General features: G+C 47.3%; 1 protein-coding gene across 6 annotated transcripts in view; it reads right to left on the bottom strand.

Moving 5' to 3' along the window:
• Positions 1-16169, bottom strand: part of LOC143958045 (contactin-4-like) — a 321112-nt gene that overhangs the window by 132606 nt on the left and 172337 nt on the right. For 5 of the 6 annotated variants that reach the window (XM_077467492.1, XM_077467495.1, XM_077467494.1 and 2 more), the window contains exon 2: positions 587-705. In XM_077467492.1, the coding sequence (XP_077323618.1) occupies positions 587-638 (52 nt within the window). In that variant the 5' untranslated portion in view covers positions 639-705. Of the gene's footprint in view, positions 1-586; positions 706-9751; positions 9880-16169 lie in introns of those variants that run through there. The other variant, XM_077467493.1, reaches the window with a different exon arrangement.

Genomic DNA, 16169 nt, shown 5'->3' with positions numbered 1-16169 from the left:
TAAGTGTTGGGTTTTGGGAAAGTTTAAGTATTAAGGCCTCCTAAGCTATCAGAGATAAATCAGATGTTTTGAGGGGAACATATTTGAATTTTACTTGTTTCACCACTAAAAAGCCTTGTGCCGAGAATCACTGCACTGAGCATCCAGTGCCAAAAGCCAACACACCGATAATGGGCAGCTGAGTCATCAAAGGACAGGCCATATGAACTCATCCAGAGCTGGTGATGGGCTGAAGGTTTGAGGCACACAGAACCTCATCTAGGTCACTGGTTTCTGGTGACCCGAATGCCTCCACGCTAAGAAATAAAGGTCTTCAGACAACAAAGCTGACATCAAGGGCAGCCGGATAATGCCACAGATATAAAAACACACATTCTGTACGAGGTCGGGCAAAGAACCGCCAGATGCGCAGCCCAACTCCTACCCTTTTGTACGCTGCAGAATCTGAGGCCGTCAGGCACATGTCAGCAGAAGCCGAGCCAGAGAGCCTACGAGCTTCCTAATTGGCCCCCAAAGTGGGACCTGAATTCCCCTAAGCACGGCAAGAAGTATTTTTAATACCATGAACTGTGAATGGATGCCTTACCTGCCAGACACACGAACCAGCGAAACGCCAGCAGTTTCCATAGCAACCTCATCCTCGTTTGGTGGGTTTGAACGCTTCTTCTCCGGCCACTGGGATCTGCAGCGAGTTTACACGCTTATCTGTGGAAGAGAAAACAGAAAGAGAGGAAGTTTATCATTTTCTGTCTGTTGTACCAAGACCGTCGGCGGCCGTCACCCCCCCCCTTCCCAGCTACCCGATCGATCGCTGTTTTACCTTTCCTCGCAGCGCCGGGCCTGAGAAAAAGCAATCAGTCGGCACGTTACGGGTGACCTAGATCTGGCAGCGCACCTATTGCATTAATCCGGTAAAATACATGCACACACGCCGGCCTGGAAATATTAGAGACCCCCCTCAGTATTGATGTTAGGTCAAAGGATCCCATGATCAATGGTAACGCAATACTTCATCATTTGTTAAAACCTCTGCTGGGAACGCCAAAGATTTTATCTATACAGCAACACACTGCAGCGCCCCGCCGAGCCAACTGTGCTCGACAAGGATATTCCTTCACAATATGGATTTTTAAAGTGAACCTGACATTTACAGAGGCAGCCATCTTGTGGGTGGTACAATTGGAAGAATGCAGCCTATCCATTCCCAAGTGGCTGGTGACATCACTGAGAATGCAGCCTATCCAATCACTAGAGAGCGATGACATCACTGAGAATGCAGCCTATCCATTCCCAAGTGGCTGGTGACATCACTGAGAATGCAGCCTATCCAATCACTAGAGAGCGATGACATCACTGAGAATGCAGCCTATCCAATCACTAGAGAGCGGTGACATCACTGAGAATGCAGCCTATCCATTCCCAAGTGGCTGGTGACATCACTGAGAATGCAGCCTATCCAATCACTAGAGAGCGATGACATCACTGAGAATGCAGCCTATCCAATCACTAGAGAGCGGTGACATCACTGAGAATGCAGCCTATCCATTCCCAAGTGGCTGGTGACATCACTGAGAATGCAGCCTATCCAATCACTAGAGAGCGGTGACATCACTGAGAATGCAGCCTATCCAATCACTAGAGAGCGGTGACATCACTGAGAATGCAGCCTATCCAATCACTAGAGAGCGATGACATCACTGAGAATGGAGCCTATCCAATCACTAGAGAGTGATGACATCACTGAGAATGCAGCCTATCCAATCACTAGAGAGCGATGACATCACTGAGAATGGAGCCTATCCAATCACTAGAGAGTGATGACATCACTGAGAATGCAGCCTATCCAATCACTAGAGAGTGATGACATCACTGAGAATGCAGCCTATCCAATCACTAGAGAGTGATGACATCACTGAGAATGCAGACTATCCAATCGCTAGAGAGTGATGACATCACTGAGAATGCAGTCTATCCAATCACTAGAGAAAGATGACATCACTGAGAATGCAGCCTATCCAATCACTAGAGAGCGGTGACATCACTGAGGATGCAGCCTATCCAATCACTAGAGAGCGATGACATAACTGAGAATGCAGCCTATCCAATCACTAGAGAGAGATGACATCACTGAGAATGCAGCCTATCCAATCACTAGAGAGCGATGACATCCCTGAGAATGCAGCCTATCCAATCACTAGAGAGTGATGACATCACTGAGAATGCAGCCTATCCAATCACTAGAGAAAGATGACATCACTGAGAATGCAGCCTATCCAATCACTAGAGAGCGATGACATCACTGAGAATGCAGCCTATCCAATCACTAGAGAGCGGTGACATCACTGAGAATGCAGCCTATCCAATCTCTAGAGAGCAATGACATCACTGAGAATGCAGCCTATCCATTCACTAGAGAGCGATGACATCACTGAGAATGCAGCCTATCCATTCACTAGAGAGCGATGACATCACTGAGAATGCTGTCTATCCAATCACTAGAGAGCGATGACATCACTGAGAATGCAGCCTATCCAATCACCACAGATGAATGACATCATAGTAGATAGTAATAAATTATTACCCCAGCACCATTACATTAGTCAGCACTTCAGTATAGTACAAAGGTCCATTCACATTTTTCCTTGTACCTCAAAGGAGCCAACGAATCAATCATCCCCGGCACACTTTGATGCATATTTGGGGAAATTTAGGAAGGTGACAAATAACTTACTGGTGTATTTTTGGGTTATGGGAGGAGGAGGGAACACCGGAAGAATACCCATCTCTGGGAAAGGTTGGGGTACATAACATTCAGTATAGGGAAGATGCCCGGCACTGATGAATCCAGAAGGGTCTGTTCCTGCTAGTAGAGGGTTTGTGTGTGCGAAAGTCTCAGGTCTATTCACAGCATAGTAACAAAACCATCTGTAGAAAATCTGTAGCCTTTGCAGTCCCCCCTGCTGGCTGCCACTGGTAAATGTGAAAAAATATCCAATATTTCCCACTTCCCTGACTGACAAAAAATACCAAATAAAATATTATTTTAGCACTGAACATAAAATGAATACTAAATTGTTTTTTTTTTTTTTCTGAAAATCGTTTTCTTGGTTTATTGACCTTCAAAATAGAAAAAAAAAATGAACAAAGTTTCTGAGAAATGAGCGCGGCGTTCTTGTGATTTGTGCGGCACTGCGGTACTTGGGACGCGCGCCCTGGAAATGAGGTAATCCGTGGATTTTGGCCCTCGGCGGCCGGCCGGCGTACATTTCCAGGCGGTGAAATCCTCGGAAGGATCCCGTCTCCTCCGAGCTCCGAGAAGATTTAACGTCTCTGTCTTGCCCAGCCGGCTTTCCAATACAATCATTTGTAGCAATTATCTTCATTTTCTGTTTCTTGATCCATAATATATGACATTTACTTCAGCGGGAAGACGCGGAAATTGAACAAGTCGTTCGCTTTTGTCTCCAGACGTGGAGACTTCTTCATCCGTTTAACAACGCCGAGCCGGCTGGCCTGGCAGACGGACGCCGATTGGCTCACCGGCGATGATACAACGACTCGGGACGGGTTCAGAATTATCCGCGGATGGAGAACAAGGAATCTCATCGAATGCCAAAAGGTTGCGAATACGTAACGATTCGCCATCGCCGCAATTAAAGGGGAACTCTGATTCAGATTATAAAAATAAAAAGTGCTGCACTACATATAAGTGAAGCCATTTATTATCACAGAGATGTTTGACTTCTAATGATACCAGAAATCCCCCAAATGGCCCAGATGAAGAGCCCCCCCGGAATGTTTGACCTTGCATAGGAGGTGATGATGGGGGAGGGGTATGTATTGGGGGAGAGGGTATGTATTTGGGATGATGATGGGGAGGGGTATGTACTGGGTGGTTGATGATGGGGGAGGGGTACAGTTGTGATGAAGAGTCCCCCCTGGAATGTTTGGCCTTGAATTGGAAGTGATGATGGGGGAGGGGTATGTATTGGGGGTGATGATGGGGGAGGGGTAGAGTTGTGATGAAGAGTTCCCCCCTGGATTGTTTGACTTTGGATAGGAGGTGATGATGGGGGAGGGGTATGTATTGGGGGTGTGTGTGTATTGGGGGGTGATGATGTGGGAGGGGTATGTATTGGGGGGGGGGTGTGTATTGGGGGGTGATGATGTGGGAGGGATATGTATTGGGGGGGGTGTATTGGGGGGTGATGATGTGGGAGGGGTATGTATTGGGGGGGGGTGTATTGTGGGGATGATGATGAGGGAGGGGTATGTATTGGGGGTGATGATGGGGGAGGTGTATGTATTGGGGGGTGATGATGAGGGAGGGGTATGCATTGAGGGGTAATGATGAGGGAGGGGTATGTATTGGGGGGTGATGATGAGGGAGGGGTGTGTATTGTGGGGGTAATGATGAGGGAGGGGTATGTATTGGGGGGTGATGATGAGGGAGGGGTATGCATTAGGGGGTGATGATGTGGGAGGGGTGTGTATTGTGGGGGTAATGATGAGGGAGGGGTATGTATTGGGGGGTGATGATGAGGGAGGGGTATGCATTAGGGGGTGATGATGAGGGAGGGATATGTATTGGGGGGTGATGATGAGGGAGGGGTATGTATTGGGGGGATGATGATGGGGGAGGGGTATGTATTGTGGGGGTGATGATGTGGGAGGGGTATGTATTGGGGGGGTGATGATGAGGGAGGGGTATGCATTGGGGGTGATGATGAGGGAGGGGTATGTATTGTGGGGGTGATGATGAGGGAGGGGTATGTATTGGGGGGTTGTTGGTGGGGGAGGAGTATGTATTGGGGGCTGATGATGAGGGACGAGTATGTATTGGGGGCTGATGATGAGGGAGGGGTATGCATTGGGGGCTGATGATGAGGGAGGGGTATGCATTGGGGGGTGATGATGAGGGAGGGGTATGTATTGGGGGGTGATGAGGGAGGGGTATGTATTGGGGGGTGATGATGGAGGAGGGGTATGTATTGGGGGCTGATGATGAGGGACGGGTATGCATTGGGGGGTGATGATGGGGAGGGGTATGTATTGGGGGGTTGATGGTGGGGGAGGGGTATGTATTGGGGGGTTGATGGTGGGGGAGGAGTATGTATTGGGGGGTGATGATGAGGGACGGGTATACATTGGGGGGTGATGATGGGGGAGGGGTATGTATTGGGGGGTTGATGATGGGGGAGGAGTATGTATTGGGGGGTGATGATGAGGGACGGGTATGTATTGGGGGGTTGATGGTGGGGGAGGGGTATGTATTGGGGGGTGATGATGAGGGACGGGTATGTATTGGGGGGTTGATGATGGGGGAGGAGTATGTATTGGGGGGGTGATGATGAGGGACGGGTATACATTGGGGGGTGATGATGGGGGACGGGTATGTATTGGGGGGTTGATGGTGGGGGAGGGGTATGTATTGGGGGGTGATGATGAGGGACGGGTATGCATTGGGGGGTGATGATGGGGGAGGGGTATGTATTGTGGGTCGATGATGGGGGAGGGGTACAGTTGTGATGAAGAGCCCCGCCGGAATATTTGGCCTTGGTACAGACACAGAAGGTGGCACACATGGGGTACAATGCCAATCAAAGGTAAATTTTCCTCATCTGTGGCTATCAGTGTCTGTGTATAAATATTCAGGGAGTTTGTTATCTCTCACATGGATGCACTGAGCAGTCTAGATACTGAGCCATGGGGAGCAGAACTAGTTTCGCGACTTAATGTCGCTTCTTCAGGAAAAAATCTTGGTACAGATCTACAATTAGATACATATTGTCAACATTATTGATATGATACAGAAAACATCGCAAAATCACATTTTATGAAGTATTTTTTATATACATATCTACATGTTTATGTATATAAAAAATACTCCATAAAATGTGATTTTGCGATGTTTTCTGTATCATCAATAATGTTGACAATATGTATCTAATTGTAGATCTGTACCAAGATTTTTTCCTGAAGAAGCGACATTAAGTCGCGAAACTAGTTGAAATATACGATCAACTTGGATATCAGTCATTGTACTCTGAACTTCCCTACACTAGAAGGCTACTATTTGATTGTACAACTGAGCGCTGTTACTATGTTGTTTGTCAACAATTGTTTTTTACATTTATATTTTCTTTTCAAATAAAAGCTATTTTAATTATATCCGTTGTATCTCTGGGTATCAAGATAGTCCTTAATTCCATGGGGGATGTATGGCTAGTTCATGGTTGGTGTGATCCATGTATACGCCCCTTCCCTATATTTTTTTTCCCTTTACATGATTTATGAGGATGAGGATAACGATTACATAATTATTTTTATTTTTTAATAAAACATTTAGGCACGATAATTAATTATTGCTACCATGCTGACAGGCTGGTCCTGCTGACAGGCTGGTCCTGCTGACAGGCTGGTCCTGCTGACAGGCTAGTCCTGCTGATAGGCTGGTCCTGCTGACAGGCTGTTCCTGCTGACAGGCTGATCCTGCTGACAGGCTGTTCCTGCTGAAGAGGCTGGTCCTGCTGACAGGCTTTTCCTGCTGACAGGCTAGTTGACACCAACAGCTGGATCACGATTGTGACATAATGTACTTGGGGTCTGGTTTGCTAGGAGTTTGGTAATCCTGATAGTTTTATCTGTTCCTATATTCCTGGTAGTTTCCAGGCTAATTTAGAACATACTGTTCATCATAAGCCTATGGAAAACAGGATCCACCACCCCACACTTCAGCACCTCTACTTTCTGCTCACCTATTCCAAGTGAACCTGGGAAAGAGAGCGAGGAGGTCACACTCTGACATGGGGGGGGGGACTCTGATTCCCAAAGAGGTTTATGGCATTTGCCGCTTGCTGAAATAATGTAGTTGCACATCTGGAATCTCCCAGCGCTGCCCCAGTCTGCACACACAGAGCTCTGTATTTCCATCTCAGGACATCTCCTCCATCTCTGCTGACAATGTGCGGGGGCTGTCAGAGCAGCTCTGTACCTTTTCCTGTGTTTGCACTGAGCTGTAATTTAGAGGCAGAGGATGAATGAAGCAGGACACACAGAGAGATCAGGGGAGCCAACTGCCATGTTTTCACATACAGAGCACAGAGGAAAGCAACTTACATTTTGGCCGGGCTCCTTACATGGCAGCAAGGGATGGAGGCCGTCTAACACTGCGCTCCATAACCACTGCGCTCCATAACCCCTGCGCTCCATAACCACTGCCCTCCATAACCACTGCGCTCCATAACCACTGCGCTCCATAACCACTGCGCTCCATAACCCCTGCGCTCCATAACCACTGCCCTCCATAACCACTGCGCTCCATAACCACTGCGCTCCATAACCACTGCGCTCCATAACCCCTGCGCTCCATAACCACTGCGCTCCATAACCACTGCGCTCCATAACCACTGCGCTCCATAACCCCTGCGCTCCATAACCACTGCGCTCCATAACCACTGCGCTCCATAACCACTGCGCTCCATAACTACTGCGCTCCATAACCACTGCATCCATAACCACGGCATCCATAACCACGGCATCCATAACCACTGCTCTCCATAACCACTGCTCTCCATAACCACTGCATTCCATAACCACGGCATCCATAACCACTGCGCTCCATAACCACTGCGCTCCATAACCACGGCATCCATAACCACGGCATCCATAACCACTGCTCTCCATAATCACTGCATCCATAACCACGGCATCCATAACCACGGCATCCATAACAACGGCATCCATAACCACTGCTCTCCATAACCACTGCTCTCCATAACCACTGCATTCCATAACCACGGCATCCATAACCACTGCGCTCCATAACCACTGCGCTCCATAACCATGGCATCCATAACCACGGCATCCATAACCACTGCACTCCATAACCACGGCATCCATAACCACTGCGCTCCATAACCACGGCATCCATAACCACTGCGCTCCATAACCACTGCACTCCATAACCACGGCATCCATAACCACTGCACTCCATAACCACAGCATCCATAACCACGGCATCCATAACCACAGCATCCATAACCACGGCATCCATAACCACTGCGCTCCATAACCACAGCATCCATAACCACGGCATCCATAACCACTGCACTCCATAACCACGGCATCCATAACCACTGCGCTCCATAACCACGGCATCCATAACCACTGCGCTCCATAACCACTGCACTCCATAACCACGGCATCCATAACCACTGCACTCCATAACCACTGCACTCCATAACCACTGCATCCATAACCACTGCATTCCATAACCACGGCATCCATAACCACTGCGCTCCATAACCACGGCATCCATAACCACTGCGCTCCATAACCACGGCATCCATAACCACTGCGCTCCATAACCACTGCACTCCATAACCACGGCATCCATAACCACTGCACTCCATAACCACTGCACTCCATAACCACTGCATCCATAACCACTGCACTCCATAACCACTGCATTCCATAACCACGGCATCCATAACCACTGCGCTCCATAACCACGGCATCCATAACCACTGCACTCCATAACCACGGCATCCATAACCACTGCGCTCCATAACCACGGCATCCATAACCACTGCTCTCCATAACCACGGCATCCATAACCACTGCGCTCCATAACCACTGCACTCCATAACCACGGCATCCATAACCACTGCACTCCATAACCACTGCACTCCATAACCACTGCATCCATAACCACTGCACTCCATAACCACTGCATTCCATAACCACGGCATCCATAACCACTGCGCTCCATAACCACGGCATCCATAACCACTGCGCTCCATAACCACGGCATCCATAACCACTGCTCTCCATAACCACGGCATCCATAACCACTGCACTCCATAACCACTGCATTCCATAACCACGGCATCCATAACCACTGCGCTCCATAACCATGGCATCCATAACCACTGCGCTCCATAACCACAGCATCCATAACCACTGCACTCCATAACCACTGCACTCCATAACCACTGCATCCATAACCACTGCACTCCATAACCACTGCACTCCATAACCACTGCATTCCATAACCACGGCATCCATAACCACTGCGCTCCATAACCACGGCATCCATAACCACGGCATCCATAACCACTGCATCCATAACCACTGCATCCATAACCACTGCGCTCCATAACCACGGCGCTCCATAACCACTGCACTCCATACCCACTGCATTCCATAACCACGGCATCCATAACCACTGCGCTCCATAACCACTGCACTCCATAACCACGGCATCCATAACCACTGCGCTCCATAACCACGGCATCCATAACCACGGCGCTCCATAACCACTGCATCCATAACCACTGTGCTCCATAACCACGGCGCTCCATAACCACTGCATCCATAACCACTGCACTCCATAACCACTGCACTCCATAACCACGGCATCCATAACCACGGCATCCATAACCATGGCGCTCCATAACCACGGCATCCATAACCACGGCATCCATAACCACGGCATCCATAACCACTGCGCTCCATAACCACTGCATCCATCTTTGCTGCAGCTACAAGTGTCAGTCACAGATGCAGCAAAGACGTGGAATGGAGTTTCTACTCTCTCCGCACTTTGTAGAACACTGAAAACTCCCTGCAGATCACATCTTATTAAACAGGTTTACTTTTTTTTTATTTTTTACGTTTAGTGCAGAGCACAGCAGGTTTACAGCACAGCCAGATAAGAGTTTAGATTTCAGAATAGATCAGGACTCACAAGTGCAGAAGACAGAAACTATCCATCCATCCATCCATCCATCCATCCTCACATCTTCACTCGGCCCTGAGCTCTGCTGTCTGCAGTGCTGGACGGGAAGCAGTGATCGGGGCTGCGATGTAGAGTTAACTTCTTGCTCCGCCCCTGTAGAAAAGCTCTTCCTGTGACAGCCCCGATGGAGTTGGCAAGACTGAGAGGAACTTGAGGCCGGTGTTCTGGCATATTCAGTCCGGCCATCATATAGAGTCCGCCCTGTACTGCGCACGCCAAGGGCATCCACCCCCCCTTGCACCGGCCCTGGGTCTGCGTACGCCTCGGGATGTCGTCCAATGGCCTGTTCTACAGCGCAAGCCAAGCATTCCTAACGATATTAACCATTGTGACCGAATATATCAACGAGTGAACATGTCCCTAAAACCATCTAGCCTAAGGCTGGGTTCCCCACATCCAATTCGCAATAGCAGGAGATTGTGAACAGCTCTCTATGGAGCTCTCTATGGAGCCGCTTCACACAACTCCGCTACGGCTCCGGTGCCAATTTGCACGGGAGCCCTGTGCGTCTTTTGGTCTGTTTCAGGTCCGAATTCAGCTCCAAAATTCGGGCTGAACACGGACCTAAAATGGTGAACATACAGGACCCCCTGCTGGGAGCCGCATCGGTATTAGGTGTGAACAAAGCCTGAGGCCTGTCCACCAGATATGGAAGGGTGTCCCCTCCTGTCCACAACCCCGAAAGACTAAGGTAATTTAACTTTTTAAAGATGGAAAAGGATATAAAAAAATATCCAAAGCCAAAGCCAGTCAGTCCTGTTCAATCACTTATTAAGAAGTGGAAAATTCGGGGATCGCTTGATACCAAGCCAAGGTCAGGTAGACCAAGAAAGATGGCAGCCACACCTGGCAGAAGAATTGTTTAGGATACAAAGAAAATCCCCCCACAGCGTGACCTCAGGAGAAATACCGGCTACTCTGGAAAAAGACTATTCCATATATTCCTAAAAATATTTAGGAAGTGGAAGATTTGGGGATCTCCCGATCACAAGCCAAGGTCAGGTAGACCAGGAAATATTGTGTTGCAGTGACAATCGTTCAGGATACAAACAAAACCCCCACAGGTGACCTCAGGAGAAAAACAGGCTGCTCCATTAAAACACGATGTGATTGTTTTTAGGGAGCACAATAAAGATGATACTTGAACAAAAATGAGATGCGCGGTCCACCGGCCAGACAGAAGTCTTTACTGCGCCAATGCCACTAAAAAAGCCCGGTGAGGTGTGTCAAGGTGATGTCGGCCATATTGTAACGTGGCATTGGCGTTTTTTTGTGGCATTGGGGCATTAAACTTCTTTCTGGCAATGCCACCATGCAGCTCATACTTGTTGAAGTATCGTCGTATTGTGCTCCCTAAAAACAAACCCTCCGTCTTTTTCCAGAGCAGCCTGCCTTCCTCCTGAGGTCACCTGTGGGCGCTTTCTTTGTATCCCGAACAATTGTAGCTGCAACACAATATTTCTCGATCTACCTGACCTTGGCTTGGTATCAGGAGATCCCTGAATCTTCCATTTCTTAAAAAAAATGATTGAACAGTACTGACTGCCATATTCAGGCTTTGTATCCTTTTCCATCTTTATAAAGCCCCATTACCTTGTTACGCAGGTCTTTTGACGGGTTCTTTTCTGCTCCCTATGGCTCAGTATCTAACCTGCTCAGTGCATCCATGTGAGAGACAACAAACTCATTGACTATTTATAGACACTAACTACAATGTAAAAAGCCACAGATGTGGGAAATGAACCTATAACTGGAATTGTAAACCATGTGTGCCACCTTCTGTGTCTGTACCAAGGCCAAACATTCCGGGGGGGGGGGGGGGGGACTCTTCATCAGGGACATTTGAGGGATTTTTGGTATCATTAGGATTTAAAAAGGAGCCAAATAACTCTGTGATAATAAATGGCATTCGAGTTTGGCTGTTAGTGAACGTAACGAATACGAATTTATCCAAAGTTACGAATTATCCAAAATAAGAAATGCCATCTAAACCAATGAAACATAACAAATTACTAATAATGAATAACAATAAAAATAATAATAAAAAACGTTTTATTATTATTATTTATTATTAATTCGATCCCTTCCATTTGTTTAGATGCGGCATTCATTATTCCGGATAATTCGTAACTTTGCATAAATTCCTATTTGTTACATTCACTAACAGACAAATTTGAAAGGAAATTCCAATACCCAGAATTTAATCGTTATTATTATTAGTTAGTTACTTCATATTTAGAATCTTCGGATTTTCGTTCTTTCTAATTTTCTTTCTTATTTTCGAATTTTTGGATTTTCAGATTTTCGAATTTTTCGAATTTATGAATTTACAAATTAAGATCGTAACGAATGACCCAAAAAAAACAAAAACAAATGAATTTTTCGGCAGTGCACATGTCTAATCATGACCCTCTAACTAAAGACAAGTCCTGTAAAGCAAAGTCACAGACAGGTAGATGTCACTGGTGCAGCTGTGTAATGGTAACCTGGCTGTCACCCCCCCCCCCCCCCACTGTGATCCGCATTCCTGCCTCCAACCGACTGCAGCATAAAGGGAAAGAAAAGTAAAGCAGGCTCCACAGGGCAGTAATTCCAATTGAAATGTTTTAAACAAGCCGGTGTACAGATCCAAACACTTCTGGGTTGACGCTACAGCACAATGACATCAGCAGTGGGCTCCGCCCTACGTGTTTTGTCTAATCAGACCTCATCTGCAGTGAAAGTAAGGGGTATCTAAAGCCGTTAATTTCCCAATGGATAGCAGGAGGAAGGGTTGGAACCTTTGTGAGGTTTTTGTTGATAGAATCTTTCCAAAAATAAGACTGGACTTTTACAGTCCAGGAATTATGGAAGATGCTTGCAGTGATCCTCCTCTCTACTCTAGGAGATGAGGAAGAAAATTGAATATTTACCTTACTTATGTCTCCAACAGGCTCTGGCTTTTTCCTCTGCTCCGACTTGTGGGCGGTCCTTCGTCATCCTCACATATTACTTAATGATTTCCTTACATGACTGTGGCCTGGAGCATCACAGATGGAGGGAGCCTGCTGGAGCGAGATGTGGGGTAAGTATAATCCCTTATTCCTCTCCCACTAGAGATCTAGACATCTAATGCTTGTAGAACAGCTGACAGGGTATTTTTGGTTTCTGGAGGTTTTGAGGTACCAAAAATACCACAAAATCAATAAAAATTTTGTAGCATCGTCCTAGCGTAGGATACTAGGCAACTTTAGTTTTTGTCTCCTTCTGTAGTCAAGGAAGCAGTGATCGTTTGGCCTGGTCTGTTCAGGGTTTCACAGGCTGGGAGTTTGATTGCTTTCCCCTGACTCTGGGAGAAGCTTCCAGAACATAGGTAGAGAGATTCAAATGGCCAGCCTGAATATTTATCATGGCCTGGCCAATCCCTGGAGAGGAGTGTCCAGAAGGTAGCTGGGGAGGTGATAAATAGCCTGAAGCCCTGGAGAGATTGTTCTCTGTCCTCATGGGGGTTCCAAGCCTTGGGAAGAGGGGGTGCTGCTCTCTGAGGTGGCCTGTGGACCGTGAAGCTGTTCTCGAGGCCTGAGTGTTGAAAGCGTGAGGGCCTGGAGAGATCTCCCCGAGGAACTGACTGTCTGAATTCCCCATAGGGATGGGGTCTGGAGAAGGATCTTCTCACTGGACCATGCCTGTAAAAAGCTGGAAGGTGTGCAGATGTCCTGGGGACTTGTGAGTAATGACCCTGAACTGATTCCTGGTGACTCGGTGTGTTTTGGGAATTAAGTGCCAGAGGTAGCTTGGACTTAGATGGCAGTGTAGTAGCGCTGTAGTAGAGGTGTAGTCATACAGTGATTTCCAGCTTCTAGAGCAGCCTTTTTCAACCTTTTTACTCCAGAGGAACCCCTGAAATAATTTTCAGGTCTTTAGGAACGCTTAGTAAAACCAATGCATTGGTGGTCAGTGAAAAAAGTGCCCCCTTACATTGGTGGTCATTGGGAAGAATGCAACCCTTACACGCGGTCGGAATTTTGGCCAGCAAAAGACAGATGAGAGCTTTTTGTCGGAAAATGCGGCCGGGTGTACGCTCCATCAGAATTTTTATGGCTGAATTTCCGCCGGCAAAAGATTGAGAGCAGGTTCTCAATTTTTCTGACGGAAAAAATTTCTATTGGAAATTCCATTTGTGTGTGCAGTTCTGACGTGGAAAAACTCACGCATGCTCAGATTCAACTACGAGACGGAAGCGATTGGCTACTGGCTACTGAACTTCCTTTTTCTAGTCCTGTTGTACGTTACCACGTTCTTGACGGTCGGAATTTTGTGTGACCCGTGTGTATGCAAGACAGCTTGAGGGAAATCCCGTTGGGAAAACCATCAGAGATTTTTCCGACCAAAATTCGGATAGTGTGTACGCAGCATTACAGTGGTGGTCGAAATGCAATCCTTATGGGTGGCTAAAAAGACATTGGGGGGTTATTTACGAAAGGCAAATCCACTTTGCACTGAAAGTCCACCCGCCAGTACAGTCGCTCTAAATCTAATGCCGCGTACACACGATCTGAGTTTCTGGCGGACCGGAATCCGTCGGACAATTCGATCGTGTGTGGGGCTCCAGCGGACTTTTTTTTCCCCAAAAGTCAGACGGACCTAGAAATAAAACATGTTTCAAATCTATCCAAAGGACTCAAGTCCGACGGACTAAAAATCGGGAAAGCCGTTGGTCAGTGTGCTGGTCCAACGGACCAAATACGACGCAAGGGCAGCTATTGGCTACTGGCTATTGAACTTCCTTGTTTAGTCAAGTTTACATCATTACATCATCACGTTCAAAACAAACAGACTTTTGAATGGACTTAGTCCGTTCGGGAGTGGCCAAGTCCGTTCGTTCAGAAAGTCCGTCGGACCTCCGCCGAAAGTCCGTCGGACCTAGTCCGTCGAAAAGTCAGTGTACGCGGCATAAGGGGTCAATTTGAAATGAGGGGAAGCTCTGCTGATTTTATCATCAAATCGTGTACAAGCTAAAATGCTTTTTTTTTTATTTTCCTTGCATTCCCCCGTCGGATCTACAGCGACTTTACTTCCAAGTGCACTTGCAGTGCAAAGTGGATTTTCCTTTAGTAAATAACCCCCATTGGCTTTATGCAACTGGCTCTACCAAATGGCGTTGGCCCTGGAACTATGCAGATACCATCAAATAGGAGGTCAATCAGCCACAGCCCGAGGAACCCCTAGCAACCTCTGGAGGGGACCCTGGTTGAGAATGTATGTTCTAGAGCAGGGGTCTCAAACTGGTGGCCCTCCAGCTGTTGCGGAACTACAAGTCCCATCATGCTTCTGCCTGAGGGAGTTATGCTTGTAACTGTCCGCCTTGCAATGCTTCATGGGAGTTGTAGTTTTTCAATAGCTGGAGGGCCACCAGTTTAAGACCTCTGTTCTAGAGAGACCCCACAAGTACGGTATATATTGTACATACTAGGCCCAAGCTGGAAGGAAGTAACTATGTAAAAATCTCCATCCCCGGAATTCTTCTAGTATGAAATATTTTATTTATCAAAACCGGACACACCCAGAATGTACCTGAGACACCAACCAGTCCCCTCCCCCACCTACAGTAACAAATGGCCAGGGTTGTCTTTCGCATATATCATTATCTAAGATGAAGATCCACCACCATGACTTCATACGAGATCGGAGACGAACGTATTTCTTTGGTAAATCCTCGTTATCCGATGGCGGTGATCACAGAGGGAAGGACGGGACATTTGCACTCCATGAGATGATCTGTGCCGGGAATACATGGACTCCATTAGTCTCGAGCGCCTTCTCTGAGGGTCATCTAATTATTGTGGATTTTCCTCATAGATTTGGCCCCCGACAATAGAAGGTAATGCACATTATACTGGGCAGAGACGATTCCCGGGAGCAAAGGATATCCTCACCTGTCTTTAATGATGTGTAGGGGGTGAGGTCACTGATTGGTGGTCTCTCAGCTACTTTTTGGGTTTATTCTATTTTAATAAATAAAATATTTCATACTATTTGAGGCAATATTGACTTTTGGGTCAGTTTTTTCATTATTTCTCTTTGTTTCTTTACCGGTGACACATGGAGGGTTAAAGTAATTTCCTGCAATGCTGGTCCGCAGTGACCATTGTGGGGAAGACTATGAACAAGGCTTGACTATGGAGCGTCTTCAATCCCGGGGGGCGGCCATTTTGGGTGAGCCAATGTGAATATTGGACGGATTGTGATTGGCTGAAGGAGAACACAGAGGAAGGGGGTATGGACTGCTGTGCATGATGGGAGGAACTAAGAAATGTGGGGGAGGTAGTCCCCAGACATACGGAGCCTGTGTATCAGCTTGGCAATGAACTACACATCCCAGCATGGC

The sequence above is a fragment of the Lithobates pipiens genome, unplaced genomic scaffold (assembly GCF_037356315.1).
Source record: "Lithobates pipiens isolate NorthernLeopardFrog02 unplaced genomic scaffold, aLitPip1_a1.2 Scaffold_56, whole genome shotgun sequence".
Taxonomy (NCBI): Eukaryota; Metazoa; Chordata; class Amphibia; order Anura; family Ranidae; genus Lithobates; species Lithobates pipiens.
Note: the sequence above shows the minus strand (reverse complement) of the source record. Positions and strands in the feature narration are given on the sequence as shown.